The sequence below is a fragment of the Accipiter gentilis genome, chromosome 14, assembly GCF_929443795.1.
Source record: "Accipiter gentilis chromosome 14, bAccGen1.1, whole genome shotgun sequence".
In the NCBI taxonomy this organism is placed as follows: Eukaryota; Metazoa; Chordata; class Aves; order Accipitriformes; family Accipitridae; genus Astur; species Astur gentilis.
Genome location: NC_064893.1, coordinates 2,927,954 through 2,948,362, shown reverse-complemented (window position 1 = coordinate 2,948,362; position 20,409 = coordinate 2,927,954). Strand labels below are relative to the sequence as shown.

At 43.4% G+C, this 20,409-nt stretch overlaps 2 protein-coding genes and 2 long non-coding RNA genes across 10 annotated transcripts in view; all 4 read left to right on the top strand.

Annotated features, from left to right (window-relative positions):
* GOLGA4 (golgin A4) overlaps positions 1-2,025 on the top strand; it is a 69,767-nt gene extending 67,742 nt beyond the window's left edge. For all 7 annotated transcript variants that reach the window (XM_049816529.1, XM_049816525.1, XM_049816524.1 and 4 more), the window contains one exon: positions 1,293-2,025. In XM_049816529.1, the coding sequence (XP_049672486.1) occupies positions 1,293-1,313 (21 nt within the window). In that variant the 3' untranslated portion in view covers positions 1,314-2,025. The remainder of the gene's footprint in view (positions 1-1,292) is intronic.
* LOC126045409 (uncharacterized) lies at positions 2,026-5,698 on the top strand. The gene is made up of 3 exons (XR_007508079.1): positions 2,026-2,261; positions 3,709-3,770; positions 5,287-5,698. It is a non-coding gene; the product is annotated as an uncharacterized LOC126045409 (long non-coding RNA).
* Positions 5,699-5,817: 119 nt separating this feature from the next.
* Positions 5,818-15,195, top strand: LOC126045487 (uncharacterized). Its single transcript, XR_007508101.1, has 2 exons — positions 5,818-5,957; positions 14,147-15,195. It is a non-coding gene; the product is annotated as an uncharacterized LOC126045487 (long non-coding RNA).
* A 3,359-nt stretch (positions 15,196-18,554) lies between these two features.
* The window catches only part of ITGA9 (integrin subunit alpha 9), a 230,686-nt gene continuing 228,831 nt past the window's right edge, over positions 18,555-20,409 (top strand). Inside the window, exon 1 of the mRNA XM_049817094.1 lies at positions 18,555-18,791. Within this exon, the coding sequence (XP_049673051.1) occupies positions 18,622-18,791 (170 nt within the window). The 5' untranslated portion in view covers positions 18,555-18,621. The remainder of the gene's footprint in view (positions 18,792-20,409) is intronic.

The following is a 20,409-nucleotide window of genomic DNA, read 5'->3' as shown; positions in this document are numbered from 1 at the left end:
ACAGGTAAAACTTTCTGTGCTGCCTGATAAGATTATAATTTGAGTCATTAGTGGTGTATGATATTTAATAAACTCTTCAGGTGAATTCTACAGGATGTGGTCAGCCCAACTTTCCTCTTTCTCCTTTGCAACTGTAAAGCTTTGCACAGTTGCCAGGAATTGATTCACTGCATGTGAAGCAATCACTATCTGTGGGCTGAAATGCAGTGCTTGGCCTGCACCACCACCGGAGCAAAATGGATTAACTTAGGCTGTTTCCACTCCCAGTTATCACAATGCAGTTGACAGGCTATCTCTCTCAATTGTAGTCATGCAAATACAGCCTTCAATACAAAGTAATATCTGTTTCAAAGGAAAAAAATCTATTCATCTTAGCAAACAGTCATGCTTTCCACTTTATTTTGTGTTCTTTTAAACCTTTGAATACAATAGTGGATGCACTTTATTGCAGTTAATAGAGTTTGGACTGTTTGCCTCCTAGCCTTGATCACTTCTTGACAAAATCAGCAACTGTTTTTTCTAGCCCTCCATTGAAAATAATTGAATTGTTGGTAATGATAGGACAAAGCTATTTACAACACTATTGCAGAAAGCATGTTTGAAACTTAAATTCTCATCATGCTGTGTGTAATGCTGGTGGGAAAAGTGCAGGTGTTCTCACTTGCATTTGAAACTTATCACAGAAGGGCTTGATTTTTGACCCTAATGTCAGCGATCGCCTGTTATAGTTTCATAACTTAAGCTAATATGTGTGGAAACTGTTCAGACCTCATTATTGGATTGTAGTTTCTTACTTTATTTCAAGTATTTTTGTGACTTTTGTCAGTAGATAGCCAGCAAATGGAATAATATTCTTACATGTATGAAAGATAGAAATTAATATGATGCTGTCTTCATTGTGAAAGCAGTAAATATTTTCCTGGTAGAAGAGGCTTTTTTGCTGGCCCCAGAGTTTTACTTCATAATTTCAATTTTGATGATAGGCCTTATGCAGAGAGGACAACTTTGTTTTTCATTGGATTAAGATGCAATGATGTAGTAAACTATCTATTTCCAGTGGGACTCCTGACTGGTTTGCTACAGGTTATTTCATTTTCATCACAGTTTCTCAACTGTTTTGCAGATACTGGAATGGAATTACTTGCTTGAAATCAGTTAATTTGGCAGTTTGACTTATCTGAAAACCTTCCATCTCCTATTCCTATCAATAAATATCATTATTATTTTAATATTAAGTGCTTCTAAGTTGCTTTCAATAAAGTAACATTTATTCTAACTTTTCATTCTTCTAGTCATGGCTACGACCATCATGAAGAAATTGTGATGAGAATGTCTCATGACACTGCTGCTTAGAAATATGTTCATATCTCTATTGTCCCTTGAGAAGGGACAAGAAGAAGAGCTATTATTCAAGGTCAAAAACGGAACAGCAAGAACCAAAACTCAGCACCATCTTTGGACCATGAATATAGTTTAAACTGCCTTGACAAGAAACGCTAATCAGGGGTTATCTGGTGATGAGTCTTTTTTTCTCTTCTATTGAACACTGTCTTCTATTTTGTGTTAAAGGTTATTTTTTTAAAGAAGAGAGAAGACTTTATCCTAGGAAGGAATTGCCCACTACTGTATCTCTATACAGGCTTTACTGGGTGCTTTTTAAGAGTTGAAATAAATGGTTTGTTTCTTCTATTTATTTTTGAATGAATTGTGCAATACACTTTTGGATGGGTAGCGGTTGAGGTGATTTTCCTGATGAACTAGGCACTCTTGATGACTACTCTCTCCCGATTTATCTTATGATTGTTTGCGAAAGGTCACTTCTATAGCTTTTTGCCTACAATAAATCCAAATTGCAGTACCTCATTTGTTTACTCCCAGCTTTTGTACTTACATTTTCTGGAGAAATAGTATGTTACTGTAAATTGTAAATAGTTAATACATAACTGTATCATATGCTGATCTGTGACTGTTGACAGCACTAATCTGACAAGAGCTGAGATGAAATAAAGTTTATTTACTGTATAATTTTGGAACTTCTTTGGTATGATTTTTCTTTTGAAAGGGTCCACCAGTTTTGTTCTTATTCCTGTTCAAGACATCCTTAGCTGAGATGTTTCCGGGCTGAAATCTGTCTCATAAGAAGAGCTATTCAAGTATATTGAGCTGTAAGAAGTCAGTGGAGGCCTTCAGATTTTCAAGGGATCACAACCTGTGAAAAAAGACACATGGCGACCTGAAAAGCTGGTGTGAGAATATAAAGAGTAAGGAGGTTTGCTTTGTAAGAGTTTTAAATTATGTATTTTTGTTCTTTTAACTAATGCCTGTCTGGTTATTTTGGCATCTTAGTTGTGATCCTCAGAAACGATATGCAATTATGAATACATTTAACTTATTCTCCAGCTACTTTGATACTTACCATATCAATAACTGTCATCTGTACTGTGTATGCTCATTTGCCAGGATGGTTCACAGTGATCAGTCCTCCATGAATATAGTGTTTAACAAGTGTTTATAAGGAGCAGCAGTCCTCTAAATAGCCCACCTCTGAACATAAGCAGGCCTTCTAAATATCCTGCCTGCCTGCAAGATACTTATGAGTACTGTTAGGAAGTGATGCTTAGTTGCTGATGCTGTCAGGCCTGGAACATGCATCCTGCTATGGGAATGCTCAGTCTGTTCCTTTGGGTGCTCTCCTCTTAGCCAAGGAAAACAGCAGGTCTTCCTGACCACAGAAACAGGTTTGGCTAGTGTGGTGTGGTCCAAACTGGCAGATTTGATTTGTCGTCCTGCTCCAGCTGTCGTGCCCAAGGGCACTACCCAAAATTTTGTATCTCTGTGTACCCAAATTTTGTATTTCTCATACTGTTACCTAGATATTCTCAGCTTCATACAGTATTAGAGTTGTGATTACTTCAGCATCGTTGGCATTTCAAGACTCTGCATCCCCAATACTTATTTGCCTCTGGCAGCCTTTTCTCACATAACTCCCCCATAACCACCTGTGAGATCCAGCCATTCCTGCCAACACTATCCCTTCTGTCAGCTTCTCATACCGTTACATGTCCAGTTCAGCCATTTCTCTTGTCATGCGCAGTGCTTTTCCATGTCCTGTTCAGTTAGCTTACCCTTAGGCCAGGGCACAGATAGCAGCCTATTATTTGTGTGTGGCTCAAAAATAAGCAGAGGCCAATGATGTGGCATGTTTGATACAGTTGGGGTTTGGGTTTGGTTGGGGTGTTTTTGTGTTTTTGTTTTGTTTTGTTTTTTTTTTAATTGCAAATGCACTGGGATTCACCTTTTTTGTCATCTGCATAAAAAATAAAGAAGCTGAATTTATTTGCACAGTTTTATATCCTAATGAAACTGGGAGAAGTGCAACAATTTGAGTGCTGCAAGGTCTATTGTGGCCACGAGCTGTCTAAGGGATACATCTGGGTTTAAATTATTGTTTACGGTCTAAAGGGACATGCCTTGCCTTTGATAGTTAAGAACACAGAGTTAAATCTTTACTTCCCACTGCCTTGTCTCTGTCAAAATCTTTTAATTCTTCTGCTACTTTATTATTTGTAGCTTCTGGGTTTTTTAGGGTTTTTTTTTCTGAGCTTTTTCCTTTTATCAAACATCAAATGTATCAAATGTGGTTTAAAAAACCAATATTCTTCGCAATGGTTTCAATTGTAAGAGTTTCTCTTTGCTTATGTTGCGCAGCAGAATGGCATCCTCCAGGATGTTGCCTGACACAGCAGCAGCCTGGACCAGACTTGACATGGGTATGTTTGGCTCTGAAAAATGTGTGTTCCTCTCATAGCTGTCTGAGGATTTGTAGGATTTTGCTACCGCTATCATTACAGCAATCTAAAAATGTAGATTTGAGTTTCAGGTTTCCATGTAAGGTATATGTTGTCTTAGGCTTTGGGAAATTAAATGCAGGGATCTGTTACTTTGACAGTGAGTATCACTATGATCACTTACAGTTCTCTTGTCCTCACAGATAGCCTATTTTTCACATTTTTTGTTTTTGTTCTTTTCCCTTTCCATGAAAGATACTGGTTATGGACTGGACTTTGTCAAGCATGACCTAAGTGCAGTGGAGCGAACTGAAATAGTCTGTGTAATATTCATACAACATTGGATAGAGTAAATAATATTTTTTCCCTTAAGTGACTTAATTAAAGAACACAAAGGAGATTATAGAGTTATCCTTGATTTTTTTTTAAATGAAAATCAGATAACCACTCCCCAAATTCACATTTTGAAAAAATTAAATGTTTTTTTCTCTTCTATATATAACTCACAAGCAATCACATAACTATTCCTTAACATAATAGGAAAGTGTGTTAAGTACGAGTTTTGCCAGACTGAAGTTTTAACTGCTTCTAGATTTTTGTTTAAAGAGAATATGTAAATAAGGCATTGCTTTAGAGTTTAAATAAAGGAAATGAGTTGGGGTGAAAGCATGAAAATGAGAGCTTCGCTTTGAGTAGTGGTTTTTTTGTTGTTGGAGTGTCATAAAATACTGCTAGTAGTGCCAGTGTGACTAAAACTAATACACTCCAGGCCACAAATACTTCTGATTATAAAATATCCTTGTTTAGATACACGTAGCTAAAAGCCCGAGGCTGTATAAAAGTTTTGGCTGTCTTTTTAGCAAAGGTTAGAGGATCCCGAGCTTGTTCAGACTGGGTTGTTAAAAGACGCTGCTACAAGAGAATGTATTTGGATTGTCTTATGTTGAACTTTCCCCCACTCTTAGATGCAATATACATCATATTTATAATTTTATGGACCCATGCACATGTGCATAGAAAAAGTGTAGATCTGTTTATGAAGCTAAGACTTAAAATGTTTATCAAGCATCCTCTGGTGTCCTAAGGATTAAACATTGTTAATTCAGATTAAAAATACCAAGATTTTAATTCCTGTATTATTTCAGTGCCTAGGCTGATATTTATTGGCAACATACTGTTTAAAACTTTTTGTAAAACATTTTCTATAAATCCATCCAACTTCCAGTTCTGCCATTTATAGTCCCTCTTTCTGTGAGCCATACTAAAATTTATTTTCTCTCCTACATAGTACGTGGTATCTGGTTCTCTCCTCTAAAATGAGAATTCCAGACTCTCAGAAAACTAGGATGAATACTGAGAAGATTGATTTCATTTTGTAATTCGTACTTCTTGCATACAATCTTACTGTCCATCCATGTGTGCTACAGAAAAGATTTTTTTTTTTCCCTCTATGGAGTTTGTTAAATTGAGAAACTTATTTTTCATTTGCCTTTTCCAGAAAAGACAGCTCTTTCGCAACACCATTACTGATTCATTGTGGAAATCAAGATAAGCAGAAACTGGCAACCTCTCCCCAACATGTGGGATACCCAGACCCAGCTATATATGAATCCTTGTGGCTGTTCTAGGCACTGGTCCTCAAAAGCATAGCTAGCATGGGATTTTCCAACTCTGTTTGGTTGTATATGTTCATAATGTTGCAAATTAGAGATGCTAGAACAGAAGCAAGCAGTAAGTTGCATGTAATTCTACATGGTGTCCATGATCTAGGAGTCGCCACCTTTCATTTTCTCTTCTCTCTCAGGCTCTCGTTTACACTGATTCTAGTCTTCCTGTCTTAACATTGAGTTAGTTTCCTGTATGTATTAGAATAATTTTAAAGGCACATTGACTGAAAGTAAGCAGGTCTCTAGAGAACAGTGACAGCTATTATTTCTTACAGTTGCCGCTGAATACTATGTGGTATTTCAGAGAAGAGGCAATTAAGCCCATGGTAACTACATGTTATCTTATGGCTTTGCTAGCACATCGCGGTACAGCAATGGATGATGATGGAGTTAAGTGTGGCGCAGACATCTGCTGCGACACATGACTTGCTCCTCTTGGTTGCAGCTTCTAGAGCAGTCCAGGTCATGTCATCACCTGGTGGCCATTGGGCAAATGAACAAGGTAGGTTTTTCTAATTAGCTGTGTTGCCTTAACCAAAGCCAGTTTGATTTGGCAAGTAGCTTTTCCAAATGGAGACCAAGGCCTGCATGGCTCTTGGGGGCTGACCAGGTTCAGGGTCTGGAGGACACTGGGGGCCGGTGCTGAAGCAGGTCAGCACGCCTGTGGCAGAGACGCCTTTGCCTGCTGAGCTGTACGAGCCTCTCTTTGTGCCCGGGCAGCCTGAATCTCCAGCATTTCTGTAAGCGTTTAACTTCACTGAAAGGAAAAGGGATGAATAGCAGAGTGTATGCTGTAATCTTTGCCACTGTTTATATTTTGGAAACTTTAGTGGTCCAAGAACATATTTAGTCTTCTTATTTAGATCTATGATTCCTACTTGTTACAGTGCTGATGTCTGCAAGAAAAATAGCTGTTGCATTTAGCAGCATTATGCATTGTCTGGTTTTATTGGAGTAAGGACAACACTTTAAAAGTTTTCTAACTTGGATGAGGCAGTAGTGTATCTTTTGCAAATCAATCAAAATGATCAACCAAACAGTACATATAAATTTAGAACAGACATTTCTCTGTGCAACCAACGTGACATGTGCTCTGTGGTTCCTTAACTGTAAGGTGCTGCTTTTGCTGAGTCTTGCCAGTCTTTCTCACTCAAGCCACAAGGTCTGGAGAAACAGCTGAAGTGGAAAACTAAGAGAATGAACATCTGAATGAGGAAGAGAGAAGAGAAGTAAGTACAGAGTGAAGTTATTTGAGATACAAGATTCATTGTGGCAGATCAGATGAGAAGTATTAAATATATTACTGGTTTTGTATTGAAGTTCTGAGTTCACCATGTTTGCCATGTCTCTGAGCAAGACTCCAACTGTTCTTGCAGCTGATCAGCTGTTGTGAAGGGGGTAGAAGTAATCAATGATGAGCTGGCACAAGCTGTCTAGAAGTAGACCTCCCCACTGCCCATGAGATTTTGTGCCCCAATGCATGAGAATTGCTGGAATGGAATATCCTGTGTTAATGTAACTGGATATTCTGGTTCACTTACACATCTATATATCTTTATGGATACTACCAAATTATCATCCTTGCTGGTGCAGCAAATTATTCTGGAGATGAACTGCAGGATTGAAAATAACAGACTTTCTTTATCCCTTAACAGAATGGGCAGTACTTACCTATGGCCAGAAGTGGAAAATCCCACTGGAGGTGGTCTATAAGCTTGAAACAACTTAATTGCAAACTATACAAAAAGAAGACACAGCCAATCCAACAGTTCTTATTGGTGTATGTTGTTGTGATGTCTGTCTGGGGCTTATAATATACAGAGTAAAATGCCTTAAAAATAACGGAGATTATTTCCCCTCATAGCTTAGGCTAGGACCAGAGTTATGTGGCCCTTTTAGAATGGTGATCAAATAAGGGAGGGAGGTGGGGAATGAGGTGAAAGACTAGGGTCTTCCTTTACAGTAATGAAAAAAATAGGTAGGCTGAGCTATCTTCAGACAGCTAATGTTTTGCTTTCCCACACTGAATTCTAGTTTTGTCTTCCCCGAAAAGCGTTTCCACATAGAAGGAAACTGTCCTCACCTTGAAGCCCTGCAGCCATGGTGAGTGTTATCTGCGTGTTATTTAAAGCACAGCACGCTTCAGCCCTGGGATTCCAGTGCTGTTACTCACTGAATTAAAATCTGTTCCAACCACAAATTCAGTACAAGAGGTGTCTAGCTTAGTCAAGTGGATTTTTTTTTTCCTCTCCGCTTCAGGTAGCACATTCAGGATGTGATGATTCTTAGGGTACTAAATTCTTTGAGATGAAGCACAGTTTCTGTGTATTTTATCCAGGTTCTAACAAGGGGCAACCTCATTTCTAGGATGGATGAATAGAAATGTTGCTATAAATACAGGGTAGGCAGGAGAGATCCAGGTTGCCTGTACTTTTCCTCAAGATGAGGATATCACCATGCTACCTAAAAATACTATGGAAGTTGTGCTGGTCTTACAGTGCTCACCTTATTCAATCAGTGAATAAATACAGAACTGCCATGCCAGTCCCTGGGAATTGGGAGGCACCTTTATCTATGGGCCAGTCTGATGTACATCTGTAGGGCTTTTTTTTTTTAATGTGACTTGCTTAATATAATAATAGAGGAGGAGGGGAGAATGCACCAGTGGCAATGGCCAGCATAAGATCTTACAAGGAGATGTGTGGTTGCTTTTGTAATGTGCTGCGCATGGGCGTGCGTAGGACCTGCTCTGTTTAGGTTTTTAAGCACAGGCAGATACACTGCTTTAGTTACTTGTAGTGGTATGAAACCTTTAGAGAGAGCCATTCCGCTTGGGGAGCTAGACTTGACCTTGCACCTTCCGGATGGACGCATGTGGACACCTTGATAGACTGGCAGGGCAAGCCAGAAGTTTTGGCAGAGCCAGCGGCTTCCTCTAGGCAAGAGCACTGCAGGCCAGAGAGCTGTTTGGTGACAGCCAGCGTTGCATTGCACAGGTGGTCTCTTCAGCTCCTCTTTTATGTGCTGGTTATATTCAATTATTCACTAAACACTTTTCGTTAAACACTTTATTTCATTTGTCTTTGCTGACCCTTTCAAGGGCTTGTGCATCAGTGTTTCCTTGGAAATAAGTTTTTAAACAGGGAGAAGGTGAGGGTGACTTACAGTGAGCTGCTAGACAGCATGGGTCCACTGCTTGTTTTATGTAGTGTGGGGAGACTGAGCATAAGAGGCAAATGCATGAAGTCACCGGCTTATTTTTAGGTTGAGAATAAGAGTGTGTATTTCTGGGAGGGATGCTGACTATAGGGGAAGCCAAAATTAATGTTTACTTTAGATAAGCTCTAACATTGACTAAAAATAGCAGTCAATTTATGTATTGTTATAGACCTCCCTCAGCAGGATCCTGATGGTTTTCAGAAAGCCCTTTGTGGTTGCGGTAATGGCGTGCTATAGTTGGGGAATCAAATAAACGTGGTGGACAAGAGGAGGTAAAAATAACTTCAGTTCATGCCCTTTTGACAAGGTGACAATTAAACTTTGCTTGTATCTCATGTCACTGCTGCTGTGAACTAATTGTGAGCATACTTTGTTTAATGTATCGCCCTGGGATGCCTGGACTAATTTATCATGTGTCAGGGAAGGCAAAGTAATTAAACATCTCTTCTGATTTCATGTGCACTGTGACCAGCCCAACCAGGCTGGTCCCAGTTTTGTTGGTGATGTTGCTGAGGACAGAAGCATGGCTTGCTTTCACCTGGGACATGCAGGTCTGCTAGCACGCACAAGGATGGTGGGGAAGCACCATGTACTCTTTAATTTTTTTCCAAAGGTTCTGCTTTTCTCTGAAGTTGGAGACAAGGCTGAGCTTGAATTATTTATTTCTTAGGGAGGAGCCTCTACGAAAACCCCAGTCTCACAGCTTGGGCACAACAGTCGCCGTCTCCATTTTGGAAGACATCCCAAGCCTTTTCTAACATTGCTAGTGCCACCTGGTCAGTCCTCATCAACTGAGCAAGAGGGCTTGGGGTGTGCAACTTTGTTTTAACAGAGCGATGCTAGAAGCAACTCAGTAGAAATCAGCAGGTGAACCACAAAACTGTCACATCGACCTCCAAATTTGTCTTACTTTTTTGCTGGTCTATGGGATGACAGGGTTGTAACTGCCAAATTCCTCCCAGAACCTCTCTTATACGAGGGCCAGTCACTGAGGTCTGTGAATAATGTCATTCATAAACAAGAGAGCCTGCTGTGTTATCACAACTGCTGTGCTTCTTTCTTCACATTATTTGTAGTGAATATCACTGTGGGGATTGCAAATCCCTTGCCTTAACTCCACTGATTTAAATTGAATTATAAATGAAAAAAGTTTTGTCCTGGGGGGGGGGGGTGTGGGGGGGGTGTGGGGGTTGTGGGTTTTTTTTCTTTTTTGTTGTTTGTTTTTTTTAAAATCACTGGCATCAACACAGCATCCTTCTTGCTATTTGGATGCTCAAATTCAGTGGTTTTCATGTTATTAAGCTGGATAACTATGCTGCTTCTGGCATATCTCATGCCAGTAACAAGTCCTACAGAGTCCCACAGTTTACTTTTCTCAGCTACTGTGTATGCGCAGCACACACCAAATTAAGCCATAGCATAGTAGACAATTTAGGAATACCTGGGTCACAGAAAGGTTCTGTGTATCCCAGATTATTTGGTTAAGGGCTCAAGCTCTGAGTGCCCATGCAGACAACTGCAAAAAGTGTCTTTGCTGTGTGGGGAGAACAGGTTTGGATCTTTCAAAGATGATAAATAGGTTATTGTTCACCTGAACTTTTCACACAAGGAGTGTATGATAGTTAACATGTGGAATAATAAACATTAAGTGGCTGGCTAATGGAAAGCAGATGTGCCAAGAATGCCAAGCAAAACATTTGAAAGCTGTGGTGTAAAGTGGACCTTTCAACAAGTGGCCAAGGTTCATGTGACCACCAGGGTCTCAGACTAATAGATGTAGAAATGGAGGCTAAAAAGGAAAGTAGAGACACCACTTCGATGTATAAGTCGGTGAGATTTGGTATCCTTTAGAAAAGTGGTGGATCACAGGATCCACCGTGTGGTCAGTATTTCATGACTTTCTCATACCTAGTATGTGTTTCCTGCTTGTGTTTTTTGTTTTGGGGGGAATGTGATAAATGAGACAAAATCCACTTGTATTGGGCATAAATTCTAAACAGTCCAGCTCCATTAAAGCTTCTGGGAACCTTTCCCTGGGTTTCTGTTGGTTAGGTCCAGGCTGTTGAAAAGGACCTCTATCACTGGAGGTTCACTAAAAAGTGAAAATCAAATGAAGGAGACAATCAACAGTCTATAATTATACAACTAAAATCTCTTCTTGAGCTGTAATTTTATAGAAAACTAAGACATGTAAATCTAATGGCATTTAAGTTAGTATAATCTTTAAGTCTAGTTAATTCCACTTAGATTTAAAACTTTTTCTGAAAATAGTATAGGTTCTGGTTTTATAATACTGGGTTTGTTTTGTGGGTCTCATCATCAGCTAGTCCTTTGAGTATGGCCACAGCGCAGCTAGTGGGGAGTGTTGGCTGTCTGTAAAGCTAACTGTGATAAGCTGCTGTGATAGCATTGCTGAAATACAGACTGCAACGTGGCTTTCCCCAGCCTGGGGAACAGTTGACTCTAGCTGTGCTTAGCATTTGAAATGTGCAGGTTGAAATCAATGGAATTTTTGCATGGGAGGTGATGCTTGCAGAACTCATTTACAATTTATCCTTTCACTGCAACGTTGCAGCATGTTGGTTCTCCTTATGAGATTCCCCCCGTTGTCCTGAGGATTCTATAGGAGAAGGGGGGAAGAGCTGCTGGGGGTTTGCAACTCAGATACAGACTGGGGGTAGGGCTAAGCTACTTAAGAAAACTGTGATAAGGATCGATTGTGTCTCTGTCTCAGATACCTGAATTTTTGTCAGCCTGAGGTTGATGTAGAAACTGCAGTTTTTGTGGCAGGTCTAATCCCTTCCTGATGCTGGACAAAGAATGGTAATCAGTAGAGGGATTTGATTTGTCATTTCTCTTTGATGTATTTCTCCAGGTAGCCTAGCACTTTTCCCAGAAGTCCAGGGCTAGCAGTAAAGAGGTAGTCTTCTGGGAAAAAGAGCTATTTTGTGAAAAGCCACCATTTCAGTATTCACCCCCTTTACTTATAATCCCCATGAGGTTATTAAGAAGATTATGGAGAAAAGCTATAGGCTGGGGCAGTGCCTTCTGAAAGCTAGTGACATGTTTTTCTCCAACTTGTATGATACGTTTAACAGCCTCATCTAGTCTGATTTTAAAATTCAGCCATGGGTGAGAGCTTGCTAGTTAGCCAAAAAACATTAAGTTAGGCGAGACTAAGACAATGCTAGCAAGCAAGTTCAATTAAGAGCGTATCAACCTTCTTAAGTATGGGGATATGCATGAGTTATGTTTTAGGGCTATCATAGTTTTGGTTGTGTTTCAGTGATTGTTTAGAAGATACTGACAAAGGCTAGCTTTGGTGTAGTGAGGTTAGTATTTCTGGAGTTTCTCTGTAGTCATGGATGAGAGAGGGGTTTTATCTCTTGACCATTTTTGAAAGTCCAACTTCAGGTGCTCTGGATCGTCCACCAGTGGAGCTTCACTTTTCCTTAACCATAGCTCTTGTACCTTGATAACCTGTTCTCATAGTGGTCCTGATGGGCATTTGTCAGTGGAGATGAAGGAAACAGAATTTCTTCATCATTTTGCTTAAGAAAGGCGTCGTGGGCCTGGCGCAGCTGTTTTACGAGTAACTACCTGAGTCACCTTGCACATGCTTTTGGAATACATTGCAACATGGCTTATTTTTGCATTTACACATTTTTATTCACTGGTCTTCCTTATTTATACATCAAAATAAATAGCACATAGAGGATTTGATTACAGTATATTGCCAAATAGAAGTACGTGTCCTCTTGTTATGATGATAAAAGTTGTTTGATCTGTTGATCCCTGGGCTGTGGTAGTGAGGTTCAATCAACTCTGAGTGACTGCGTACATGATCTCAATGTTGTCAGTGTGAAATAAAACCACGTAGTGACAGGCCTACTAGCGAGACCAACTCTAGTGAACACAAAGCAATTCAAAAGAAGCCTGCGTGTGTTTGGTTTGCAATGTGTGTGTGTACATTTTTAAATACATAGTATATGAATATGTACGGTAAGGTTGGAAAAAACCACATGCAAACAAACATATGATGGCTGTCAGAAAATGAGAGGTGCAAAATGTGACGACCACTTGCTGTTAGCAGTGTATCCGAAATGTAGCCTGAGTCCCAATGCACCCTAAGCACATACTTGGCTTTAGGCCTGCCATTCAGTTCCTCTTAGGCCAATAAAGCACAAGCATGCACTCATACTTAATGAAGTACATAGCATAGATGAATAGAGACTGCTGAGTAGAGGTCTGTTGCATGAGTATGAAAATGCAGATATCTGGATGTACTAAAGAAAGAAAAAAAACCCCTAAAAACCAACCCAAAAAACCTTTATCAAATGGGAAAAATTTACCTGATGGATTTTTTTATCTTACTTGGCTCAGGTAAATTCTTTCAGTTACTGGCATACCACGTATGATAAATGTTTTAGAAATATGTTTTACATTATATGATGCATTTTCATTTGGGCACAAATTGACCATAAATCATGCTGAAATATGCCCCGCTATTGAAAGCCAGGGCAAGTGTTTAAGTGCAATGTTAATGCATAGTTTTCAAGGGGATAGAAAAATGGAGGGGCTGGATTGCTAAATAAACTGGACTGCTGCTGAAACAGTACAGCTTAAGAAAAGAAATCCCTTAAATACCTAAAAAGGGACAATTGATTTTTGCATATGAGGCTCTGAAAATTCTGGCTTTCCGCACTATTCTTTTGGCTGTTATTACAAGAAGATGATTTTTTGATGAAATCATCAGCTTCTGTATCACTTAAGATTTGCATTGGCTCTGTCTTCTAGCCAGATAAACCTTTTTGGATTCTTAATCTGTTTAGAAAACTCTAGTAGAGCTCTACAAGAAAGGTGACAATGGTTGAAGAGCTAAAACCACCAAATAACAGTACCAGCAAGAGAATCATTTTCCTTCTTTCCTATTTACTCCAGCTGGAGAACTAGCTACAGCCAAATGAAAGGACAGACCAGTAGGAATTACATTAGTATATTATGTGAGGAGATCAGTGTAGGCACCTCATTTACTTTTCCAGTGGGAAATCAGCCTGAACAAGTTACCTAGCAAACGTAATTCCCCCTGCATTTGATGCAAAAATTGAGGGCGACATCTCCTTAATTTAATGGGAATAACATAGGAAGGTGTAGTCTGTACCATGGCAATCTGGATTTGCCAGTAAGCCTGGATGCTGCAAGTGATTTGATGTCTGAGAGGCTGAAGTGGTAGGAGTTGAAATGTGGGGAGCTCCTCTCAGTGTGACTGTAGTCATTTTGGAAGCACAGAGCTCCGTCCCTGTCAATCCAACTGTTTCCTACCTCATTCTCTGGGAGGCAAGTGAATGTGGGGAGTTCCCTCTTTATCCAAAATATGTGATATGTATCATATTTTATGTATATATATTAATATTTTGGTCTTTTGTATTTACTCCTTTTATATATTTGTTATAAAGCAATGCTCTCTGGCAGCTTCAGCAGTGATGAGAGCTTGAAAGAAAGGAGGAAACAGAAGTCTCTTCCATTTTCCTCTCAGTGCAATGAAAGGTGGCGGTGCTCTTCTCTCTCCCTCAATGGTGGAGGCAACTACAATCAGTCTTTTGCATGAAGCTACAGTGCAAGAGGAACTGAAGAGGTGGTTCTTTACCTGCTAGGCAAGAAGAGCTACCAAAAATGTCTGGAAAACATCTCATCCACTGAAAGACTAAAGAAGTTCCACTTCCTGAGCTCCTTACAGCTGAGTCTGAAGGTGGATCAGATCACACAGCTCTGCGGGAACTGACTAACCATAAACTGCAGTATTATCATTAAGACCTGATTTACAAACATAGTTACTTATCTCCTTGTATTGAGCACTTGCCAGAGAAATATGGAGAACGCACATGAAGAATTGGCATGTCTCACAGCCGCGATGGGAAAGCTTTAACACAAGTTCACTTTAAACCTCCTCACTAAGCACATACTGATATAAATGTATGAATAATGATTGGGAGAGGCAGCAGCCTTCCTATTAATGAGTTTATGGGATGCCTTCCCATCATTAGCATGTCCCTGCTGATGGATGCCACGGTAGGAGAAGGGGATGTAGCCCCATCCCCATGCAGGAGCACAGCCACTCCCCAGCTGTGGCTGGGAGCAAGCGGGAGGGAGCTGGGGCCAGGTTAGAGACATCCACACCTGAACAGATGGGGCTCAAAAAAGATGGTCAAATACGAGTACAGTTGCTGTAAGCTTAAGTCACGGGTGCCTGCAGGAAGTCAGTGAAAACACAGAGTTACTTGTGGATATAGACTGGCTTAAAACAGACAGTGAAACCTCAACCACAATAATACCGTGGGAATGCCACAGCACCACTTTGATACAAATGCGAGGAAAGGCAAACGGTTAGCACACCAAAAAGCAGTGTCTTAAAATTAAGAAAGGTATTGGTAAAAATAAGGAAAATTATATTGAGTTCAATATGTGCAGCACAGGAGAAAATAATATGTATTAAACCCCCCCCTCCCCCCCCCCCCCCCCCCCCCCAAAAAAAAAAACCAACACCCAAATCGTGTGTGAAGTGACATATTGGGAAGAGAGGCATCCAGGAGGAAAACTATCTGTTAACACTCAGTCTTGATGAACCAGGTCTGTCCACAGCTGAATCTGCGAGCAGTGCAGACATGGGGCATTTGTTTTCTTTCTCTTTCCACAGTCAGAATATTATTGTGTTGGGTTTTTTTTTTTCCTGAGCTCTACAATTGAAGTTATTAATTAAAAAGTATTGTCAAGGGTGCTGTTTCACTGATGGTCCTCAATTTACAGATAACTTTTCTAATTTAAAAAGTAATCTGGAGACTGAGGCCTGCCAAAATACAGCATGTTAAATTCCAGTGAAGTGCCTAATTAATCTAGGTGGGTGTAAACTACAAATTAGCCCTACGGTGCAGGTATGGAGCCTCTCTAGATGATGCAAATATCAAGGTTCAAGGAGTGAGAACAGGGATATAGAAATGCAGATACAGCTATTCCTAGTCTGGTTCCTTCACAAAGGGTTGGCACACGATTTAATGTACTAGTCCCTGTTCTCAGCCCTTATTTTTACCATCGTATTCATTTAACAGTCCATCGTTACGATGCTTGTCGCTGCAGTTGGATGCTTCCCATCGGTTTCGTAAATGGCACGCCAGGATTTTATCAGCTAAACCTACGCCTTTGAGACAGGCAGTTTTTCTTTCTGCTCAGGCTGACAGAATTCCCATTGGATTAAATGTGGTGAGATGACTTCAGTATTTGGAAGTGCAGCAAAAGAAAGAAATGGATGGAAGTGCAGTGTTCCTGGCCTTTCTCTGGATGGTCTTCCTTGCCAAGAACGGAGAGCTAAAATTTTTTATGGACTGACACAGTTCTGTATGTATCACTTATTGCTGAAATAAGTCCTCCCGAGAGCACTCCACTACGTGAGAGACAAGTGCTTCGTTCACCTCATCTAGCCGCCTTGCTTCCCTCCTCCCTCTGGAGATGGGTGAACTTGTCGCTCTCTCCAGCGCGTCAGCTCACGTTTCCTTTAATTTTGTCAGAGAGTTGTCTGAGCGTTGTTCAGTGCCCGAGTAATTAATTGAAAAGCCCCATCACTTTCTTGCTTCAAAAGGCAGAGCATTTGGCTTGGTAGTGCTAATGGGATTGCATGTCATTTGTGGAATTTGCTTAATCATGGCATATTGACTTTCTGCCTAAATCAGATTACTTTTAGCCATATTGATTGCACAGTTATAAAACCCCCGTGAAAATCTTTTCATTAAATGTTATAAATCTTCCTGCTCATATGATCTAAATGCCCCGTTGTTTTCACTTGGTGCTTGAACAAGCAAAGCAGTTCTTTCAATTTGATCATATGCTGAAGGCTGAAGTTACTGATAAGTGACTTTTCCTTTTTATTTGATGTTGAGCACTGTGCCACTTCCGTTTAAGACTGGGCAACATTCACTTCTCCATATCCCTGGGCATACTTACATGAAGAAGAGAAGACTTGCACTATGCCAACCATCTTAGAAACCACCTTGAACAAGAGCTTGAAATAATTGTACCGCTAGGGTTTACACAGCTGGAACCCCTCCCTTCCTCCACTGATTTTTTTTTTCACTGCACCATTCGGTAGTTACTACTTCTTTATTAAACTTGTCCCTGGAATATGCCTATGCTAATGTCCACTTTCTGGTATCACAGTCAACATCAAAAATGGCCGTTTCTAAACAGCAACATATACATATGGCACCAGGGCGCTTGCTGTGAGGGCGATGCTCAAGGGTGATGCTTATGGACACTCTTTTCCCTGATGAGGATGCTCCCCCGCAGAAACAGGCTATGCTTTTGAAAGAGCCACATGGATATCATGAAACGGCTTACCGCAACATTCCCTCCCTGCCAAACACACATCCTGGTGCAAATCCTTTGCAGAAAATGACGCGACTTTCACCAAGAGCTTCCCGTGCTGAAAGACAATTCGACCTGCAACAGCGTTTTCCCACACCAGCTCTCAAACAGCCCCAACCTCCGGCACTCCGCCCCGAGATTGCTCTTGTCATCAAAGGCAAATTCCCCAGTAACCGTCACATGCCTACGCAAGAAGTACTGGACCTGGCCATCCATCTCCAGCTGCCTGCCAGAAGCAGCAGTTCCCGTTGTCTCAGAGTTCCCGGCCCCTCTGCTCTGGTGTTTCCCAGGATCCGCTCAGCTGCTTCTCCCAGTGCACCTCCTCGTGCACGAGGGGAGAAGGTGGAATTACCCAGCCAAAGCCAGGGCTCACAACAACAGATGAAACTCTCATTTACCTCTCAGGGAGCTTTTCTCCTCTGAGATCCTGGTCTCAATCCTCAAGAGGGATCCAAGCACGGTTTCTCATGAATCCTGAGCACTAAAAGGTATTGCTTTTTACTGAATTGTGAAAGGACGGGCTCTATGGGCCCAAGGGTTTTCTAGCACGTAACTCCCCTCCCCTCCTCCTTGCAGAGTGACATGTCACCCTTGTCTTACCCGCTGGAGGAGACTCTCTTCTTGCCTTTGCCCTTGCTCATCTTTTATTGCATGTTTGACTGACTACTTTCACTCTCAGAGAGTCTAACTCTTAAAATATTAGAGCAATTATTTTCAGCGTTTGCTTAGCCGCGAAGGTTGCCGTTTCTTTTTCAGACCTCAAGCGCTTATGCTGGAAAACACAGGTCTGATTGATTGGGGTTTTTTTTCCCCAACGTGGTTTCATTCCTGTTGCCCTGATAAAAGACACCCCCTCCCCTCACAGCTTCCCTTCTCCCAGGAGCATCTCCTGCTCATTTCAGCGTGACGCGACTCAGGCCCTTCTTCCGTCACCCTGGACGTGCCTCGTCCCTCTCCGGGTGCCAAGCGCCGGGCAGGGCCGACGACCCCAAACGGTGGGCGACCGCTCCCTCCAGCACCCCTTTCTGGCCCTCGGCCTTGGTGCCTCTTCCCTCCCCTCTCCCTCCAGGCGTCGACTCTCGCCGGACAAAATGAGATTAAAACCGAGGCTAGGCCACAGATCTTCCCCGGAAGAGGGGGACGCTGAGGGGTGGCGAGGCGCGGGCCGCCCACGGGCGCCGCGCCCTTCGGAGCGGGGAGGGGGGGGGGGGGGCGATGCCTGAGGGCCGGGCGGGCCGAGGGGGAGCGGGTCGCGTTCACCGGCGGGGCGCTTCCCGCTCCCCCGCGGCCGCCAGGGGGCGCCGGCGCCGCGGGGGCGGACGGGGCGCGCAGTCCCCGCGCGTCGCGGCGCGGGGCGCAGCGGAGCCGCGGCGGGGCCGAGCCGAGCCGAGGCGAAAGCCGCGGGGCGGGCACAAAAGCGCCGCGCCCGGCCGCGCCGCCTGGGAGTCGGCGGCGGGGTCGGCGCTGGTGCTCGGCGGGCCGGGGCTCAGCGCTCAGCGGCGCCGGGACGGGCGTTTTCCCCGGGGGCTCGCAGGATGCCGGCGGCTTCGCGGCGGCGCGGAGCGCGGGTGCTGTGGGCGCTGCTGTGGGCGGCCCTGGCGCGCTGCTACAACGTGGACGTGGGTCGCCCCGTGGTTTTCCAGGGCCCCAACGGCTCTTTCTTCGGGTACTCGGTGCTGCAGCACTACCACGACAGCACGCGGTGGTGAGTAGCGCGGACCCTGCGCGCCCGCGGGGCGGTCAAGCCGCGGGGCGCGGGCGGCGGCGGCGGCGGCGGGGCCGGCGCCGCCGGGGCACCCCCCGCGGCAGGCGGGGAGCGGGAGAGCCTGCGCCCCGGCCGCCGGGGGCTCTCCCCCGCGCTCCTTCCGCCCCGTCGTGCGGGCGGAGGCAGCGTTGCGGGCCGCCGTGGGCCGGGGGGTGGGTGGTTCGCCGTGCGGTAACGCGGCGACACGCACACACACACACACACACCCCCCCCCGTCGGGTGGCGTTTTAACTCGGGGGTGCCCATCCCGGGCTGGCGGCGGGCGCTCGGCGTCGGGGGCTCGCTGTCCTGCCGCGGTCCCTCGCCCGGCGGTTCGGCGCTTTGCGCGGCGCCGCTGCATCGCGGGGAGCGCTCGGCAAAGCCGTCTCCTCCTTGGCAGAAGACGCGCGGGGTACGCGAGGCGATCGGTCACGCCGTGTTAAACGGGAGAGGTTTTAGCAGCGGTCGCCGCCAGCGGGAGCGGCGCGTTCGGCACCGACAGTGCCGACCTCCCCGTGCGCCCCTCGGCGAGGAAGAAAATCCCGCCGGTTGCTGGAGAGACGTTTCCAAACCTCTGTGTGCCCGCTCTTGGCGTGGGGGACCGTAGAGGAAATGTCTGTGTAACTTTCAAAAAAAAAAAAAAAAAAAAAAGAAAAAAGAACGACCATAGAAAGTTTGTCTACATCTCAAAAAATTATGCAAACTGGCAAGCTGCTTGTTTTTTCCCGTTGACTGAAAAGAGCCTTGGAGCATAGTCTGTCTCTCTCTTGTCTGGGTCAGAGGCTCTTTGTTAGAATTAAAACTGATTTCTCTTAATTGGACCGAGTTGATGTCATCTGGTGCACTTCTAATGTGAGTAGGAGCCACTGCTGCCAATAAACGTCCACAAAGCTTGTCTTTATCTTTTACGCTTAGATATGGCCCGATTACTCAGCTGTTGATGTTGGAACTATGGTGCACTGTGATATAAATAAATGTATTCATGCCGGCGTCCAGTTCTTTAAAAATGAATTTCTTTCACACCCCTTAGTTCACAAGTAGTTGTATGCTCTGCCGTTCTGCATAGTGGCTTTCATGGAGCATCCATTTTTAAAGGCTTATCAGAAGACTTCATAGAGGAAAAGCGTTCCGGGAGAAGAAGAGCTCTCAGTTTAAAGCAATGCTTAACTTGGGGCAGGAACCGACAAAAGATAGAAAGGCTGAAAGCGACTTGTGTTCAACACAAATTGCTGGGGATTCACGGTGGTGTGAATGAAATACTGATCTAGTGGGGTATGGTGGCATGAAAATGACATTATTTGTTGCTCCTTGTGTAGGTGTCTATCATAATGTGAATTATTTTCAGATAGCACCTGCTAGTGTGATTTTGGGGTTTTTTTTTGGGGGGGAGGGGGTTTGGAAGGGGAGGTGGACCAGGGAGGAGAGTCTCCCAGATATCCCACTTTGTTTGGAAACAATGCTGGGCTTGCCGTGTTAGGTGTCTGTTGGAAGGCAGGCATCTCTAAGAAGTCTGGTGCTTGGAAAAGTAAAATCTCCAGTTTTCTGAAAATGGAGCTTCTTTGTGGCTATGGCACCCAGA